The sequence below is a fragment of the Loa loa genome (assembly GCF_000183805.2).
Source record: "Loa loa unplaced genomic scaffold supercont3.475, whole genome shotgun sequence".
Classification (NCBI taxonomy): Eukaryota; Metazoa; Nematoda; class Chromadorea; order Rhabditida; family Onchocercidae; genus Loa; species Loa loa.
Genome location: NW_018108655.1, coordinates 14,485 through 34,568, shown reverse-complemented (window position 1 = coordinate 34,568; position 20,084 = coordinate 14,485). Strand labels below are relative to the sequence as shown.

General features: G+C 32.4%; 5 protein-coding genes across 5 annotated transcripts in view; 2 read left to right on the top strand and 3 right to left on the bottom strand.

The window, feature by feature from the left end:
* Positions 1-249: 249 nt before the first annotated feature.
* LOAG_05339 (hypothetical protein) lies at positions 250-474 on the bottom strand (the record flags this gene model as incomplete). Its single annotated transcript, XM_003140870.1, has 1 exon — positions 250-474. The coding sequence occupies one exon, from the start codon at positions 472-474 to the stop codon at positions 250-252; it is 225 nt and encodes a 74-aa protein (XP_003140918.1).
* Positions 475-1,481: 1,007 nt separating this feature from the next.
* On the top strand, positions 1,482-7,813 carry LOAG_05337 (MH1 domain-containing protein). The gene is made up of 15 exons (XM_020446821.1): positions 1,482-1,705; positions 2,063-2,169; positions 2,401-2,547; positions 2,968-3,111; positions 3,411-3,551; positions 3,907-4,047; positions 4,391-4,454; positions 4,550-4,716; positions 5,087-5,249; positions 5,583-5,633; positions 5,779-5,814; positions 5,942-6,027; positions 6,272-6,724; positions 6,954-7,118; positions 7,381-7,813. Exons 1-13 carry the CDS (start codon positions 1,504-1,506, stop codon positions 6,452-6,454), a joined length of 1,632 nt encoding a protein of 543 aa, XP_020302883.1. The 5' UTR covers positions 1,482-1,503; the 3' UTR covers positions 6,455-6,724; positions 6,954-7,118; positions 7,381-7,813.
* A 451-nt stretch (positions 7,814-8,264) lies between these two features.
* LOAG_05336 (MAK16 protein) lies at positions 8,265-10,750 on the bottom strand. The gene is made up of 7 exons (XM_020446820.1): positions 10,657-10,750; positions 10,341-10,450; positions 9,947-10,163; positions 9,388-9,543; positions 9,124-9,211; positions 8,817-9,029; positions 8,265-8,578 (listed from the first exon to the last, which is right to left on the bottom strand). The coding sequence occupies exons 1-7, from the start codon at positions 10,716-10,718 to the stop codon at positions 8,432-8,434; spliced, it is 993 nt and encodes a 330-aa protein (XP_020302882.1). The 5' UTR covers positions 10,719-10,750; the 3' UTR covers positions 8,265-8,431.
* Positions 10,751-11,974: 1,224 nt separating this feature from the next.
* LOAG_05332 (hypothetical protein) lies at positions 11,975-18,417 on the top strand (the record flags this gene model as incomplete). Its single annotated transcript, XM_003140867.2, has 14 exons — positions 11,975-11,989; positions 12,370-12,429; positions 12,993-13,199; positions 13,588-13,801; positions 13,977-14,239; positions 14,556-14,785; positions 15,329-15,460; positions 15,802-15,936; positions 16,357-16,478; positions 16,644-16,783; positions 16,912-16,992; positions 17,395-17,525; positions 17,810-17,889; positions 18,094-18,417. 14 exons carry the CDS (start codon positions 11,975-11,977, stop codon positions 18,162-18,164), a joined length of 1,881 nt encoding a protein of 626 aa, XP_003140915.1. The 3' UTR covers positions 18,165-18,417.
* A 1,088-nt stretch (positions 18,418-19,505) lies between these two features.
* LOAG_18735 (hypothetical protein) overlaps positions 19,506-20,084 on the bottom strand; it is a gene marked incomplete at both ends in the record, with an annotated part of 2,232 nt that continues 1,653 nt past the window's right edge. Inside the window, 2 exons of the mRNA XM_020451398.1 lie at positions 19,506-19,535; positions 19,615-19,806. Coding sequence (XP_020304822.1) covers positions 19,506-19,535; positions 19,615-19,806 — 222 coding nt within the window. The remainder of the gene's footprint in view (positions 19,536-19,614; positions 19,807-20,084) is intronic.

The window sequence follows — 20,084 nt, the reverse complement described above, 5'->3', positions numbered from 1 at the left end:
GAATTGTAAGATGCAAACAGAAATGTAATTGCAAAATGCACAACCATTTCTCCTCTCACCTCTTCCGTACAATACTTGATGTCCGTACTTTGTCATTAATGCTTCTTACCTTATCCTTTTTCTTTACATCTCTAATTCTCATCCCTTTCTTTTTTATCTCCCTCATTTCACTTCTTTTCCTATTTTTCCTTCTATTGCGAAACAAGGAAATTTACAGATCATCATCTCATCCAAACGATCATCATTACATCACCTTCCCTCTCTTCCACCTCCTTCTCCTCTTCCTCTTCCTCTTCCTTCTATCATCCTTACTGTCATCGTCATCATCATCACTACTATCATCACCACCACCGCCACTAGTACTATCACCACTATAATTACCATACTATCACCACCACCACCACCTATCATTTGAAACATCAGTGCGATCATCAACATTATTATTATCGTCATCATCATTATCGTCATCGCCATCATTATCATCATAAGCATCTGCGAACGCTTGTTTCAATCGTTGTGGAACGTTTTACTTCAGTTTTCAGCTGTTATAATTTTCCAATTCTCATTCGTCTAGTCCAATCTAATAGTTACGAACCGACGCTTTAGTTATTGTCATTCATTTATTTTTACACTTATCGTATCAATTAATTAATTAGACGGTTAATTAGTATAATTATTACCATCCATTTCTTCTTTTCTGCTCCATTTTCAGCTTTTTGTCTTCATTCTTTTGTCTCTTTCCTTTTTTTTCTGTTTTTTTTGCTCTCATATAATTCCAAAACCAAGTAATATTTTTTTTCAGCTAACTTAAAATTATTTATACCTACAGATGTATGTGTCTCTCCGTATGATATGATATGATAACAGTAAGAATGACATGTTTGTTATATGCCATTCATCTACGTATGTGTTCTTATGATAGTAAATATAAAAATGGTGCGATTAAGGGTAGCTGAATAGAACTAATGAATTTATTGTTTGTGACGTAATTATTGTAATTATTGCCTTAGCAATAGAAGTTACTCGACGTTTTGTTTAATTTAATTTGATTTTTACGTTTTCAATTTAACTTTTATATATTTAATTTGATTTTTTATATCTTTTCAAATTTGGTTATTAAAATGATTGTTAAACTCTTTTTCGTTTTGCTTTTCATATATATACTTTTTTTATAAACTGGGAAAAAAAGTTGAAATAAATGTTCAATTTGATGATGTTGCATTTTTGTTTTAAATTAAAAGGTGCGAATGAAAGTTATATTTACCAAATTTATAATGTATTTAGCTTGACCTTTACATCATTTTTCCGAAAGGTCAAACTATGTTTGCCTTATGTTGGGATTACTGAGTGTAATCTTTCTGTAGTCCAGTTCATATCTTCTCTCCGTGAATTTCTCCTAAACATCTTTTAAATGTCTTTCGAAATATATTGCGAAAATTAATATTTCTTTTATCAATAATTAGCAATATTCCAAAAATATTTTCAAGGACAAGTCAAAAAATAATGATGAATGCGGGTTTAATGCATCAACAACCAACTGCCGTACCTATGGTTAGTGCTGCAACTACAACTGCCAATACAGGTTGTATTCCTGTGCAGTTTTTTAATGGTTTTTTGGATGGTACCGATGGTGGATTAATTCATCATCATCAACAACAACAACAACAAGTACCATTGCAACAAATACTGCGTACACAAATGCCAGGTTTCTCTTTTTTTGTCTTTTTTTTGCTATTGTTTCCAACAAGAAATGTCGAATTTATCATTTCAGTGTAAGTATTTTGTTATCTTGCCATTTTATTCCATTTTTGATATGCTTAAAACTATAAGTATTGTTTAATTAAAATTGAAATTAACACTAATTTTTATGAATTTTCTTCAATGTTAAGTTACATAAAACTTCCTGACAAGTGCTAAACTTCTCGTATCTTAGCAAAAATTGTGTATCACTTATTTATACAACAAAGGCTGTTATGAAATTGAACAAGCCTAGGTCGAATGATCGATTTGTAGCTTCAAATTATTCGTTAGATAAAAAGATGAACATGAAAATGAGTTTCAGGAAATATTTCAAATGTTCCAGTTATTATACAACAACAGCAGCAACAGCAACACCAACAGCAGCAGCAGCAACAACAAATGTTCATGCGGCAGCAACATGTACATCCGGTATGTTCGAAAATTAATTTCTCAGAACGTTTAGGTTTTTTTTTTTTCTCTGGTTATAATTAGTTATTAATACTTTGCTACTAATTTTGACGAAATTTTATAAATTAGATCCAACATATAACAACAAAAAATTCACTTCAAAGTTTCAGTGCTAAGAATTTAATTCAAAAGTGTCATATTACTTTGAATTTATTTTATTATTATCACAATTATTTTCTTTTAAAAATTCAGCAACATGGTGTTCCTACGATACAGAATTATGCAGACAGCGTAGCGGTTGCAGCCGGAATGAGACAAATATTACCTGGCGCTGTACCATTTTCATCCAACTTCTACGAGTATCAGCCAGTTCAAACTATGCATAATATGCATCCGCAGGTGGGTAGAGATGTTCTGTATTGTGTGAAATTTCCGGCCTCTAAGACTTTTTTTTTTATTTTTCTTTTAAGCCTTTAAGAAGCTCACTGTTAAAGTTTTAGCCTCCCCTCTCTTCTATCCGAGATTTTCTTGAAAGACGAGAAAATTTTAACATCTGAATTTCGATTATCATTTCGAAATAATCACGTATGATCTTTAGTGTTACCTTCATGTATTAATTTAACTAATTTTGCGATTTATAATTGTTTCGGAATAGAATTTGGTAATATCAAAGCATGATTGTTTAAAAATGAGCATGAAATTTAATATCATCTTTACATTGAATTTTAACAGGTGGGAAATTTGCGGCGTATTTTATGCTTTATTCATTATGTTGATAATATATTATGTCATAGATAAAAAAGTAAAATAACATTACAGGTGATAGACAAAACGTTGATTCGAGATGTTCCACAACAACATGATTATTCGGGAAATCCTATACCATCTTCATCACATCATGCTACTGCATCTGCTACTGATCCATGTGCGCAAATTGCTCACGTTCTACAGTGCTATCAGCAGGTTTACCATTCATCTATTGACTAGTTACGTAAGTATAAATAATATCAAAACTTTTCTCACACTCTACTCTCGATTTCAAATATTTCCTAAACTCATTGTATTTCATTCTTCATCCCGAACTTCATTAACATACTGTTATGAAACCTTTAGAAATTACTTTTACAAAGATTGCCCATTGATTCCAATATGTTTATAAGGAATTTTTAACCAGTTCTAATCATCTATCTTTTAGAATATTAACTTTAAAGTACAGATAATGAGGTCGTGAAGGGAACTGAGCTACCTCTGTATATTTCCAGGGTGGTGAAGATGCTGAATTTGTTCGAAAAGCAATCGAAAGTTTGGTAAAGAAGTTGAAAGATAAACGAAATGAACTTGAAAATTTAATTACCGCTGTAACGTCAGCTGGGAAACAACCAACATCCTGTGTTACCATTCAGGTTCATTCTTCCTCACAATATTACTGCCACGGCAAAAATTGTTTAATCAGGGAGTAGATTCAGATAAATAATTTGAACTTATCGTCACTAATTGTTTTTGAAACAATGATTTGGCCGTTTCTAGTATTACCTTTTCATTGCCATGAGGAAAGAGATTTACTGCTTTGGATATTTGATATAGTCCTTTATTTGAAATATTCGCAACTGAATTGAATTTCCGGTAAAAGTAACACATGAAATCTAAATTTCATTAGGAAATGTTAAATAAATTACACTGTTATTTAAATCGTTTTTGCCAAAAAAAGAAGTTTTTGGGATTAATTCTTTTCTCTCCTTACTCATGAATATCTTACAGAGATCGTTGGATGGACGGTTACAAGTTGCAGGTCGAAAAGGTGTTCCACATGTAGTTTATGCTCGGATTTGGCGTTGGCCAAATGTTAACAAAAATGAACTGCAAAAATTACCAATTTGTGCGGTAGCACCTGACAATCAGGTTTTATTTTTTGGTTTTTAAGTTTAATTGTTTCAGAGTAAAGGAAAATGCTTTCTTACTATTAAGTAGAATAATGCCATGAGGTGTCCTTTATGATTTTCGCACATTTTGTTGTAAATTCTTATACCGAATACTCAACAAAGAAATTATCATTATAAAGCTGAATCGAAATGATTTCGTTTTCTATGGATAATTATCAGCTTGCTTAACGGTTTTAATGTTATTAGTTCTTGAAAAAAAGTAGGACATTTTAGTTTGGTAGCAATTTTATAATACCTAGTTCAATAAAATTTTGGTTTTTTCTTTCATTTTTGAAAATTGTTAATCTTTACCGAATTTCCAGGATGTGATTTGCATCAATCCATATCATTATGAACGGATTGTATCGTCAAGCATTGGAAACATTGGTACATTCTGTTTATTATATTTCGTTTTATTACAGTTATTTCGTCGATTACATGGAACTTATTTTTCTTTCTCATTTAGTTAATTTCACTTGCAGACATGTCGACTCTTCGTTTGGATGCCTTAACTGCACCATCATCATCATCACAAGTCACAGTAGTAAATCCACTGTCCAGTAATGTTGCACCAGGACAGATGACCCAAACGCAAATTGCTTCACAACCGTTACCCATTGAAGTAGATTATTTGCGAAGAGGAGAAAAAGTATTTTATACTTTTCAACTTTGTCCATTGTTTTGGTTCATTTGTAGTTTACGATGGCAAATATCACTGAATTTTAACCTTACTGAAAGTTAATTTCGTTGACTTATTCTTTAATTTATTGATTCTCAAATTATGCTGAAAGGATGCATTTATACTTGATTCCTACAAATTTATAACATGAATGGAATCCGAAATTGCTTTTCAAATTTAGCAAGAAGTTGTAATGTTAAATGTTGTAAGCCCATTCGTATTGACCATGAACATATTTGTATAAATACTGGAATAATAATTCTAGATGAGTTGAAGGAATAACTTCCACGTGGGTAACTTTGCAATATCGAGAAATTCCAAACTAACGGTCCAATTTCAGAGTTCTTATTGTGATGCGACATCACCTGGATCATTAAGCATGCTGCAAGGTGGTACCAACGATGGCACTACTACTGATGAACGGAATGCTTGGCTGAATCAGAACTGTGTTTTATCAGCAGCAAATTCATCCGCTGCACATCTCTACCAACAGCATTCGCAAGGTAATGGAATTTTCGAACATTTATAAATTTCATCCCATCACTTTATCAATTTAACAGCACTTCCAAAACAGTTTTCCAAATATAATTTGGCATAGTTGAAAATTACTTAATAGAGGGTCTGGCAAATAGTTATTGGTGATATAGTTATTGGTGAGACATTGTTAACGGGAAAGTACATAATGTCAAGGAACGAAAAGGAGATCATGAGTTTGGAAAAATATATTGAATTCTTTTTTAAATGAAAAATAGTAAGATCATTTAAAGATATCTAAAATAATTGATATCTAATTACGAGATATTATTTATATTAATTATTTTCCGCCCATTTTTCAGACTACCAACAAATCACCGATTCATGTAATTACTCAACCGGCCGTTGTAGATGTAAGTATGAAAGTTCGTTTCTTTTTCTTTTTTAATTGATTCAGGTTATTATTCATTTGCTGCTTGCGTTTATTTAACTTCAACCTTTGAGAACCCTGAACTTCATTTCGTGACCTTTTTCTTTTCCAATATTTTCTTCTTTCAGATAATTTGGATTCAGTACGTTTGCCTACTACACCAAGTACCATTTTCATTAATTTCTATTTTGGTACTTCTCTCATAATTTCAAATTTTCATTTCAAAACCATATTACCGAAGAAATATTTGAAAATTTTAAAATTTATTTTTTGTACAACTTTGTATTATAGTGCCCGATCATTGGTGTTCCATATCATATTACGAATTAGATACACAAATTGGTGAAACATTTCGAGTTCGAAAAGATCGAACAGAGGTATGTTGCACTTCAGAATTTTAGAATTTATTTTAAATTATTCATACATGTTTGATGAGAGTAATGAAAATTGTAAATTTTTAGCGAGAGACAAAATTGTACGTAACGTAGCTTTCTTATTGACCCCTTCATGTTTTTGATGTTGAGTCTTGTTATTGCTTGTAAGAAATTTATGCAGTAATTTAAAAAGTATTGAAAAAATGTACAAATTTATTGTATCAATTTCACATGTGTCCTTTTATAGGTAGTAATTGATGGTGGTGTTAATCCAGCAGGAGCTAAACATGGTCGATTTTGTTTAGGAGCCTTATCAAACGTACACAGAAGTGAAGCTTCCGAAAAAGCGAGGAAGGCATTTCCTTCTTCTTTTCCTTCGCTGATTTTTTTCTTTTTTCTTTTTTTGTTTGTTTTTCACTGTGATGCATGAATAATGATCTTGCTTGAAGTGTCTAAATGGCAAATTTTTTCATTTTCATTAGGAAATTTTTCAAGAGTACTTTTAATTTCCAAACGATATTTATTTAGATTACACATTGGGAAGGGAGTACGTATTTCAACACATCGTGATGGTAGCGTATATCTCGAATGCTTGTCGCACAAATCAGTTTTCGTTCGAAGTTATTACTTGGATTTTGAAAACGATATTGAATATGGTACCATTGTGCATAAGTTTTGTTCTGGCTCGCCGAGCAAAAAAGTGAGCTGTCGTTGTAATTCATTGTAAATAATAAATATAATAATATTGAATGATAAATGGTATAACTTTTATAATAAAGTTTTTTGGGTATTTATATATGGTGAACTTAGGTAATTATTTATGGTAAATTATAAAAAAATAATGGAAAAATGTGAAGTACTGTCTTTTTTTTTGAAATAGCTTCATCCGTTGATTTTATTTTTTCAATAAGTGATATATCATACTACAGATTTTCGATCTACGCTGGGCTTTTGCGGAAATGGAGCATCAGAGCAAGTCTGCCCGTTTAGCTGTTGTAGCACAAGCTGCAGCAGTCGCTGGCTATCTTCCTTCAGCAAATATTGCATCATCACTAATTGAACATGTTGGAACAGGCGTTGATGATTTGAGACGAGTAAGCGTTTTATATCTTATTTCTTTTTTCTGTTGTCTTCAATAAATATGTAACTGTCTTTTGATGATGGGGAATAATTTATATCTGGAAGATTCAATAATTCAGATGGATATACGCTTCCGTATGTTACGAAGATCCTATTCACAGTAATTCGATAAAACGAAGGATTCATGTGAAACAATTTTTTTTTTTTTTGGAGAAGGTTATCATCAAGGAATGCAATGTATTTCTTTTCCGAGAATAATTTTGTCATTTTGTTTAGGTATGTTGTATAATTGCAATATCATTTGTGAAAGGTTGGGGCGTTGGTTACAATCGTACATCAATCAAGGAAACACCATGTTGGGTTGAATTACAACTTCATCGACCACTACAACTTTTGGATCAGTTACTAAAAAAGAACGAATATTGATTGATCCCTTAAATTGTTATTTGCAATAATTATGAAATCATTGCAACTTCATCATTATTAATATTAGCAGATTTTTCCCAAATCCAGTGTCATATTTTTAGGAACAGTGCCTTTTTATTCCAGTTATGTATGTATCTTTTGTGCAAGGTTTTCTTTCCCTGAACTGGATTAAGATGTAATTCGAAATCTCCCATCAATACCTGATATAAAATATTATATTCTGTATGTTTTATATATAGAACAAACATCTACGACTGACCTGATGCTCAAACACTGTTAGGAACCTGCATGATGAAATCACTCAAAATTGTTATATGGGTCAGGAAAGACCCAAGATTCCGTATATTTCGAGTTTGAACCATTTGGCTACTGTCCTATACTATAATTTCCTATTTCATATATTTCAAGAGGCAAAATGTTAGCTTTATATTTTTGTATCATATTCCATTACTTTTCTGTCTGTTCTCATTATACAGAAAATGAGCGATCCTTCCCGTTGCTCGATTTGTTTAAATGAAAATTAAATTATGATTTGTCGCGCTTGTTGCAGTCATATATTCCAAGGTAACTAATTCCAGTAATCGGCAGTTCAACATCGTCATGAGATGAATATCCAAGATTTGTAATTAACTTCCAGATTGTTGAGAATTTCGGTACACTGCTTTGCGATGACCAAAACACTCCACTCATCCAGCATTTCGTAAGGAGGGGAACTGTGCTGCAGGCGAAACTAGTAAACTTGGTTCGTAATTGTGTTATCCTTCATCAACAAATTGTCGACAATGAAAGATGGTCTAACTACAGACAGCACCAAAATTAAAAAGAAAATGGTCATAACTGAACAACATGTAACAAAAAATTTATTTCACAGGAGACATTGTAATGCCACGACAACGAAACTTTACGAATTTCGCAGCTTTTGTTTACTCCTAACCGGTTCTTCGGTTTCGTATTCGATTTCGAGTACCTGCCGTAACCGCTTTTTCACAGGTTCACATTTTGGCTGCCTGTCTTTCAGATCCTTCCACCTCACTCGTTTCTTTTTCTGCTGGAAAATTTGCTATATTTCGAAACTGTTTTAGTTAAAGTATGTTTAATATCTTCAAGCAATCTTGAAATTCTGTTTTGAAAAAGCAGGGAGAGATAACCCTCCCAGTGCGTAACAAACGCCTCTGCATACATATTTAAGGATAACGTTACCGCATGAATCACTTTACAGGAATATCCTTTATTAAGATAACACGAAGCCAGTATGGTGCAAGGTAATCTGTAGTGTAAAAACATACTATATTCACCGGTTCCTTTCCTTTTTCCCCATTCGATTCCTCTTCTTGGTCTTCCACGGGGCTTTCCTCATCTTCACTTTCAGTCATATCATCTTCACCACTGGTCTCTTCCTCGTTCCAAAGAGCATTTACTCCTGCATCCTCTATATCTTCATCACCATCTTCATCAGATGATTCCTCGAAATCAGCAACGTATTCGCGAACTCCGTTATCCTAAATATTACCAGTGAAAAAAAAGGGAAAACATATCAAAGGTGTTTCTGCGAAAAAACCACAGAAATGCACACAGAAATGCAGAAATCCTAACCTGATTGACCTCTTCAATTTCAACTTCACGATCGAATTCTGCATCCACTTCCTCCTCCTCATCAAGTACACGATTGAATGCGTCTTGCCTAAAAATACCTCACCATTTTGAAATTCGCTAAACTTCGCAAATAAAATTAATAAACACTTTCAAACTTCGGTCAATAAAAGTGGGATAACTAATCTACTAGATATAACGGGAACTTTTTAAACAAAAAAAGGTAATAAAATAAGCAAAACAAAAGTATAGTGGTATTTCCACGACCTGAAATTATAGATTTCGCCGTAAGTCCCCTCACGTAAACGGTTCAGTAACTCCTTTTCTATAGCTGTATCCAATTTGGCAGCTATGAGTGCCTTTTCTTCTCGCCTCACTTCACGTCTTTCAATCTTCCGCTGTATCGGAATAATCTTTTGTTGTCTAAAAGATGAAAATTTAAATAGTGGAAGCATTTCAAAAAGTTAGCAGGTATTCTGAGTATTTCGAGACGTCAAGTTAACAAAAAAAATCAATTTTCAAAAAACTCTGATTTAAAGTGATTCAAGTGTACCCTACCTATTTTAATATCAATCAGTATTGGACAAGATTATTAAATATGGTTGCGTAAATGCATCTCTGTGTACTGCAAACGATCATACGTCAGACTAACTATAGCAATAGTCACTGTCTTTTCATACAAATTCACTTATTGGTCAAATCTAGTTCACAATGACTGGACGTAAATGGACAATAAGAGGAAGCCAATACTGCATCGGAATGGAATATTCCTGGACCCTTTTGTTACCTAAAAAAAGTAAAAGTAAAAAACAAATCAAATATAAACCTTTCTCGGAGCTTCAGCTTCCTCATCCTAATCAAATACTGATGTATGCGAATTAGACGTGCTTTACATTTGTGTCTAACATATTCAGACCAGTGCAATAATGCATCATCAATTTGTCTAACAGCTTGAGTCATATTTCGGGATAATTTGATCCGTTCCCAAAGTCTTCGTGGATAGTGACTTCTTTCAACTACCTTCATATATAGATAACAGATACCTGAAACAGCTATATGTCTCAACTGGATTATTTTTACAGTAACTCCTGCATTCTGCCCGCCCAAATAAAGAATCGTTGAAGGAGGTTATCCCTTTCAGATATGTTAAATTTTGATAAATGCAGTGTATCGCATTTCTGTCTTACTCAATATATAGATTTCCATAAAACGAAAAATACCTTTCTCCTCCCGGACAGTAGCATACTGACTGTTAGCTAACGGACATGATGCTCGATTACACAAACCCGTCAAATTGTATTCATTACGACAAAACTTCTGCGTTTTTATCCTGGAAAATGTTGCACGAAACTTGTAAATTCTAGTTAAAACATTAAAATGGAAAGAAAGGAAAATCGCGAAAGAAATGAATTTAAAATGCGCTTGAATACAGTAACTTTTAGGAGATAGAATTATAATTCTTTGCTAAAAAGCATTAGAAGCATAACGTTCTGATAAATGATACAAATACTTGTATTCATGAACGATGGTACTTGCCTTGTCTTAAAGGAGCACATTCCCTTGTTGAGAATATTCCATGTAACATCGTCACACTGCATACCTTCACGTCTAATCCAAATTCTATAAATGGTATTTAAAAATAACTGAAGCAATAAACAAAATACATTATAACTATCCTGCTAAGGCACAACATACATGCAGAAATAGCCGTCAATATAAGTAATTCATAAGGGAAAACCAAAGTAAAACACCAAAATGAGAAACCAAAGTAGAGCACCAAAATGAATTACATGTCAATTATGAACAAATAATAGTGCTAGATGAAGTGGAAATAAATAACTTGTAAAGGATATCTAAACCAGAAAATACCTAAAAAGGTTTACTTGAATGCTAATAGTACTCAATCTACCAAAAGAAAAAATCGAATGGACAAACTAAGTATCCCTTAGTATCCCATTTCATTAATTCATCGTTCATGAAATTTCGTTCACTGAAACCTTCAACACAGCCCTCCAAACCAACGTCCGCTACAAGTGTCACCTGTCACAAGGATGCAATCCAGTCAATTAGCAACTCGAACTTAAACCTGACCGCCACGATCAGGTTGCGCCATTCAATTCCGAACATTTAATAGGTTTGAATTGGAATTTGATGTATTGGGAGGTTGTGAAGTTTTAATTTTTTCACTCCTGCCATTATTCTCTCTTACAGATTTTATCAACCACTACTGTCTCTCAAGAGCAGTTCTTCGTCAAATGTTCTTTTAAATATCTGAATGATTTGCTCATTCATAGTTTCGTAATGTTTTCATATTACTTCTAATCTCTGATCTCTCTGTAGATTTCATTAGTCTTATTACTTTTACATCCTAATATTATTCTGGAAACATGAAAAAAGTCTTGTCCTTCCAGTTATTTCTTGAAAAATTAGATGGATGAAAATGTGTTTGTAAAAATATAAATTGTTTGGAATAAGAAAAGTTGTCGTTGTCTGGATAAGATAGTAATAATGGATTGATGTCAGTTTCAATTTTAAATTGAAATAGACTTCGAAAATTCTTGAGAAATTTCCAGAAGTAATATTTTAAAGCCATTCCTCAAACATTTTATTCCCCTTCATATATCTTTTTCTGTCTGTTAAAAATTTTTCCTCTCTTTTAATGTTTGCTTAATTTATTCATGCCAATTCATACTATCCGATTGGAATACATCGTTTAATTCAGTACAGTTAAAGCTACAATTGATTAAATTATTGGATTTTATTTTCGAAAACTATAATCGCCAATCGCCAACTACGTGAACTGCTATTAGTGAATATGATCGTATACGAGGATTTTAGGCAATTCTTCTATGGTATGATTAAGAGAGATGTTAGTTTTTTTTTTTCTTTTCTTCGTTGCTTTAAATAATTATTCAATTAGCAAAGTAGAAAGCAAATTCGGTTCAAAAGAAGAGAAAGACTGAGAGAAAGGAAGGAAGAGAGGGAGTGATGGAGAGTAAAGTGAAACTCAAAAAGCCTAAATGTGTATATTTCCTGCTGGAATATATACAATGTTGCAGAAGTCCAGTAGTTTTACTTAAAGGATAAGGTGTAATTATGGAGCAACTTTGTCGCATAAAAATGTCAATCTAAATTTACAGCATCAAATCTTGAAATTTTATAGAGATGTTAATATTTTCAAAAAAGTGAAGGTACCAGGTAGTGCTACGTAAGGAATACTTTTTATGTCTAAATGATACTTTCTTTCAGCATGTGCTTATTATAGCAAATGTTGATGCTGATGCTGTTTGCGCTTCACAGATATTACTGGTGAGTAATTGGTTGATTCGCATTTATGAAACAGAAATTGGATTTCACTTTGAGAAATTAGTGTTTTGAGAAAGATAGTATCGCAACTATTAATAATCGGGATGTTTGCTTCATTAGTTTTAGTGATCTAGGATATATATAATGCGGTGGAATACTCTAAGCTTGATTCTGTTTTACAGATAAGACACAGAATTAAGTTATATAGTTATATCTGGCGCCTATGGTAATGAAAAATAAATATTCTGAAATACGTCGGAGAATTCTTATTCTTGAGGTGATAACCTAATAACTTATGCATTTCCGTTGCTTCAATTTTTAAAGATAGATGGATGTCCGATTCTTGCAAATAATATTACATCGTGCTGAAGTATGAAATTCCATTTTACGTCTCAGAAATTATTATTCATCATGGAAGCACTGTTGACGTACTGCTGCTAGATTGAGCAACGATTTAAATAAATCAGTTTGAAAGTCATCAGATTAAATCAACTTGGTTTATGTTCACATCCAAATTCATTGAATGGTACCTTCAAAATTTAAGAAAAAAATGAAAAAAATCCTAGGATTTATTTGTGGCAGATGATGTAGCCTATACACTGGTGCCAGTAGATGGATGGGAATGTTTTCGGACAGCACTGATGGAACATGGTGAGCAAGCACATTCTGTTGTGCTTTTCAACTGCGGTGCTACAGAATCACTGATTCCATATCTCCGACCTGGTATGACATTATATGTGATTGATTCCAGACGACCTTTGGATTTATCGAATGTGAGTTTGTTTAGAAACTACAAAGAGAAGTGTTGAAAAAAGGAAATGATGTCGATTATAATTTAGAAGAAAAAAGTCAATTATTTCTTATTTTGTTCGAGTAAAATATGACGAAGTTGAATTGTTTTCCTATGAAACCTGACTTATAATAACTTTGTTGATATTTCATGGTCCAGAGGCACAATTTCATGTAACATTATTGTCATGAAAGCATAAGCAAATGAAATATTTGTTTTGCTAAGGTCTTCTTAAACTGTGATATAATTCTCTCTTAAACCATAATATAGTTCTATTTCTTTTGACTAAGAATGACTGCGAGGGCTGCGCTTTTGATGCACCTATAATAAAATTTATCGATAGTTCATTTTCTTATAAAATTGTTTTATAGGTATATTATGAGGATAATATCCGCCTTATTGTGAGTAGGAATGAATGGGAGCAACTAGATATTCCAAACATCTGTGATGTTGAAATCTCAGATAGTTCATCTTCCGAGGAAAGTGGCGATGAGGTTGAAACTGGAATAGATACTAAAAATGAGAGCGGTTTTCTCGAAAGGACAGTACAACTGGAAGAAGATGATGAAGCTAACGAAAGTCAAAGTGATGGGTTTTTCTTTGAATTTTTTAAATTCTGTACGATAATTCACTTAAACTTTATTTTTCTGTCCTTCGAGACATATACACTGAAAGTCCTTCGTATTAAGTGTTCAATATTTGCTCTGATTTATTATCCATCTATATATTTTTAATTATGTTGAATTTTACGAATTTGTAGCTTCTCCAAGTGAACAGCTAGAAATTGCAAGAAGTTCAAGTGACGGGGAAAATGAAGTGGAAAAAAGTGATGCTGGTGATACGGAGCGAACTGATGACAGAGAACAGCTAGAAGAATCTGCTAGTAGGCGCAGAAGGCGAATCAGTGATGTTGCAGATTCAGTCGGAAGACAAGAAGCAAAACGGCGACGACGGATGGAACTTAGAAGACATCGTGAAGATGTTCTGTGGAAATACCACGAAAATTCCTGGTATGGGCCATCGGTTAGTTCCATTTCTGCTTTCAAATTTCCTCCTTGAACTTTCTTTGCTTAGATCTTTTCATATTTTTACACTTCATTTTTTGTTATTACTGCTTACAGTAACTAAAGAGTTTGAAATTCTTATATTTTATCATTTATAATTACTTTTTATTTTCCTTAGTGTTTATTTTATGTATTGATAAGATCTGAAGTTGTAAGGCTAAAATCTCTTCAAATTTGAAATTTGTAAATCTGTTTGGTATCTTGTAAAAGTTGAATTGATTTGTATTAACCCAAAGTCATCTAAATTAGTTCTACAATTCATCGTTTATTTTTAGAGTGCTGTGCTGATGTTGGAAGTAGCGCACTCCGTTGGTCGAACTACTGTTGAAATGATGTGGTCAGCTGTAGTCGGGATAAGTAGCCAGCTAGTGGAGTATTTAATAAGTCATGATTGTTATACAACCGTTTGTTTTGATCGTTTAAGGGCATTCAGGATGAAATTTTGTCCAGATGGATCAGATATTGTACGAGGTGATGATATCCTTCGACTGAAGTTCGATGATGAGTATGTTAATTCCTTATTTGCATAATAATAGTATCAGATGTTAAGCACAAAATTACTGTTTCATTTTGGTAGTAAAAATTATTAGTCTTGTCATCATCGACTCAACAATTTTTCTCTTATTTTTCAATCGATGCGCATCATGCACTAATGAGTGTCATATAATTAATGATATCTGGTATAATGAATATAACTAATCAATGATAACCATAACTGTGACCATTATTATTAATGGGTATCAATGAAGAATGAGTTTGAGATTCAGTTCCAGATATTAATTCATATTTTATATTTTATGTAGATTGCATTATACTTTGCTGCGCGTTCCTGGAGATCGAATAATATTTTATTTCGTCCATAGTTACGTGTGTTATACTTAGTGGAAATTTTTAATTTGAAAATTAATGTATATAATAACATCGAAGGATTATAATTTGAAGAGAATATTGAGTTGAAATAGTGTTCACTTTATTTTGTGGAGTTTTTTTCTTTCGAAATTACAGTAAGTCATGTCTGAGTCGATAGTGTGAAAAGTTATCATTTCAGGATCATGTTGCCTTTATATGCACACTGGTCATTATACACAAGTATGATGCATAACGATTTTTTCTTTTGTTTAACACAAATGTGGCAACAAAGTGGTGCTCTCATAATGAAGGCATTGTTGGCTGAACTTGAGTAAGTAAACTGCATCCTTCCTTTTGCATATTTGTATTTGTAAAAACGTCAGATATCGCTGTGTATTGTTCACCTGACGAAAAGGAAAAAGCAATAGCTTCTGGAGAAGCAATACATTAATGAAGGTATTGCATTAATTCAAAGAGACCGAATGCGGATGATTTTACTGGGTGATAAACTTGAGCCATCACTATCATCATCAGATCCAACCTGATTACTGTGGTGTATTCGCAAATGCCGGAGTTGTTCAGTTAGCTGATACGGTAATATTAATTAATCGTTCTTGCGCAAAAAGTATGTGTCGGGTGAATATATGGGATACTTGAAACTTATGAATTTAGGATAACGCTGGAAGAAAGTCATCAAGTGTACAGTGCGCTAACATCGGAAAGGAAGGAAGCCATATTTCGTCACATATATAAACATATGGATGATGAATTTGCATCTTTTACGGCTCATATTGGATACAGTAACAAGTAAGAATTTAATCTGATTGCATAGATAGTGTATATAACAACTAGTATATAGTATATAACTAATATGCTAGTATATAGTGGCACTAAACTCAGTACCACCATACAGTTCAATAAATTCTGGAATATATCCATGTCAATTATAACGGAATGGAACTTAAGATTACCAAAAATCGATGCTTTTTGATGATGGTTGGGAGATTTCGATTAATACAATTCGCAGTGATCAACTGAGCAATTTATTAAAAAATACATGGAAGTATGTTTGTGATTGCTGGGAGTCTGGATTTGAATTTGAAGCTATAGGGGTTTAGATCTGGTGTTCTTATTCTTCAAAGTTAAATTGTGGCGGAGATTTGGTATTTTTGTGCGAAAAATTCAGAAAAATTATGGGGACTGAAAAAAAACTATAAAAAATTTTAGGTACAATTCGTGCGATTTCGCGCGTGCCATTGCCGGACGTATAAGTTATGGAGTTGTGGAAGTTGAATCGCCTTATGATCGTTTCATTGGTGCACAAGAAATCTTACAGAAATTCATAGAAGGTTTCCCTTTTTACTTCGAACTGACTCTGTAGAAGATGGGAAAGACAAGTCATTAATTTCGATTAGAGTTTGTAATTAAGGTTTGGAGTTCCAAAATGGGTGATGGTGTGTCCTTACTTATTTTTTAGTTTTCATTGTATTTATTAAATCTACCAATTCTTTCAGAAGGAGATAAGACACCTCTGTCGAAAGCGATTGAGTCGTACAAAAGCTGTTTGACTAGTCTTGTAAATCTCGTTTTTATGTCAATCAATCAAAGCCTTATTGTTTCTGTTGGATCTTTCTATCTTCTCTGCCTTCCTCAGGTATTATATTTACTGTCATATTTTTGAGAAAAGGATTTAGATTTGTGATGAATTAAACTTGGTCTGGCTAGTCAAGTTTTTTGTCTGACAATCATTGATCTTACTGAAATCAGTCTTATGCCTTTCAGGAAGATGAAGCGCGTATTTTACATTGTAGACATTTCCTCTATATATTCATTCATTATGTTCTTCGAGCATTCACTGTTTCAGTAAGATTTTTAGCAGTATTTTTTTGATTTATGCACTTTGAACTAAATCAGTTTTGAAACTGGTATAGAGGTATTTTAGTTTTATAAACTACTGATTTAAAACAACTCATGCTTTTAAAGTTGTTGAGTTTTTGTATCCTTTTCGTAACTGTTTTCGATGCTGCTGGGATTTTTTAGTATTCTGGTGGGCTTTATGACTGTAAAGCCCTCAGCAAAAGGATCAGATGCAAAAAAAGGGAAATTTTGTAGAAATCAATGAAGTTGACTAAGTATTGGTGGGAAGCGGTTCAAATATGGTTAACTTACTGCAATTTCTTTGTAAAATTATTCCCCAAATTTAAGTCAGTTTTTTTTTCTGAATCTAACTGAATCTTTGTCTGACTTTCTCTTCAAAATTTGCAGAGCCACTCAAAAAATCGTGCCAATCGACCATTATTTGTTGCTGTACCGATGAGTGGTGAAAATACTGGTTGGTTTTTGATAACTGGTTCTATGCCTGCAAATACCGATTATGAAGACAGTAATCAAAAAAGGTCAGTATTCTTCGTTTGCAAGTTTTACCTGTTTTTTAAATTTTTTTATTCCGATATTGTGATTTAAATATGCTAGCATTGTCATTGGAAGGTGCAAAGGACAGAAAAATATGATAGTTTGAAACATGCATTGGTGGCTGGTTTCTGATTCTAGTATCGATTATTAATCTCTGATTACTAAAACTTCCTGAAATGTTTAATACTTCTTTGTGAGTAGCAGTCAACATTGAATACAGTGTGCGTATAAAATGCAGAAAAAGATTTGCATTTGAGAATATTTTTAGTTTTATTGGACGTGCAATGCAGAAAGTTGTGGAAAATTTTATGCGTGATGGTGCTCGACGGGATTTTTTCGATTCTGCAAGTAAGCGAAATTTTTGGTGCAACCATTGTATTGTTAATCTTTACCTTATCTGTTTTGTATTTGAGACATGTTTTATACCTTCCAAAAATATGATTCTCCCTTGTTCTATAGCAAGGCATATACAGTAGTCTAAAGCACTGGTTCTTAAGTAACATACAAATGGAAATTAGGAATTTCGTCCTTTCTTTTAAATTAATTTTTAAGTGGTTATGATTCGTTCTGATCAAAAAGCTAGATTTTTCGATGGCCTTCAAGCAACACTGGAAATCGAATGAAGTTTCGCAACAATTTATCACCACATCGTACTTGGGGAAGTTTTGTGATCTCTCTACATGTCACACTGTATAAGTTCCATGTCTTTCTGTTTTTTCTTCCCATTACTTGAATTTCTTTCCAAGAAGTAACATTTAGTCGTTTTCCCGCTTCTTTTTAAAAGTCTTTCGTGATATCTTTCTTTGTGGGATAATTTTATAACATCATTTTCTGCCAGTACTACATAGCATTAATCGTACAGATTTTAAATCCAAACAAATATTTTAAGAGTTGAGAACTTTTTGTTAACTATTTAGAAGGTTTTTTGTTGAGTTGTATTGTATCATATATTGATATCGTTTTGAAACAATGCTTATAATTTACGGCATTTATGTTAGTTTTCTGAGATTTAAGGTTTTTTACCATTTTAAAATGGCGATGACAATCCGAATGAAATTTGATGAACGTATGAATTATCCGAAAAACACAGTTTTTGGAAAAGAAATAATAGAAAGTAGTGCCTTGAAATAAAGCAATAAAATCCAGGTTATCATTACAAGGTGGTAAAAGGAATGCATTTGCTGGAAAATATGACATTTTCTAGAATTTCAGTTTGTTTTCTGGTTGCCTTTTGGTTGTCGTAGATTTACGCTAATAGTTTATTGTTGTGTTTTCACTGTTGCATGCAATGTCCTCATTCAGACATATCTACGACATTCGCTGCTTTTTAGGAATTTTCAATTTTATTTTGTTTTTCCTTCATTTTAAAATCCTCGAGTGCTGCTTTTTGGTAGACTCGGTTGATAGCTAAATCATTCGTGCTAGAAAAATCATTATCTCCAAGAATTTATTTCTTGTTTTTATGCCCAGTTATATTTTCCTTCTTGCACTAATTTTATTAGTGCTTGGAAAATTTTCAAATAAACTTCCTTCAATTTTTGGACATCGCAAATTGAATTGATCAAATAGTTGTTAAAGTCTTAAGCTATGGCCAATTTTTTTTTCTGAAATCAGGTTGTAAAAATGTTATCGAAACTGTTAACCCCGCTGAAGTCTTGCGATTAGAGCACCATGTGCTGACGTTTAACCTCTTGGCATAGATTGCTTATTTCTGTGATTTATAAGTTAGAACGATGTTCTATAATTTTGAAGTTGAACTATTATAACCTGTGGTCCAAAGTTTCACAATCCATTTAACTGTCAGTAGTGGTTTCTCTGTAATCTGCATAAAATAACACCGTATCAGAGCTAGAAATTTAATATTGAAGTCCTCAAATATTTGACTGAAGAGTATTTGTAATAAAACTTTTGAAATTTTAATATGCTGCTTATAAAGAATCCATTCCATATAAACCGAATCGAATCTATCGAAAAGGTTCAGCGATAGGTTGAAGCTGAAAATCAGTAATTTGAAAAATTCAAAGAAATCCAAAAATTCAATCAATTAAAATAAATCTCAAAAGTAAACCATACCAAATTGTAAAATTGCGCGTTAATCCAATCACAGTCAGCATTCGGATTACCACGCGGTGATTGTACTTCGATTATAGGCCATATATTTTGATCATATAGATGACGTTGAGTCTGCCACAATCCATAAGCGCAATTTTGTTCGAAACAAAAGCGCAACTCTTCATCATTTACACACAGAATATCTTGACGCATCTGAAATTATTGATAAAAAAAGAGATTTTAAATGTTTCGAAAACTTGAATTATTTCTATTTGGATGGCAATTACAAACATATATGCCAAAGCATTCCAAGGAAGTTTTTCTTTTTTAGTAAATTTATAATAACAATAATAGTAATAATAATAATGATTATTAAATAAAGTAAGAAAAATAATAATAGTAACAATAGTGATTAGTATTATTATTATTATTATTATTTATTATTATTATTATTATTATTATTATTATTATTATTATTATTATTATTATTA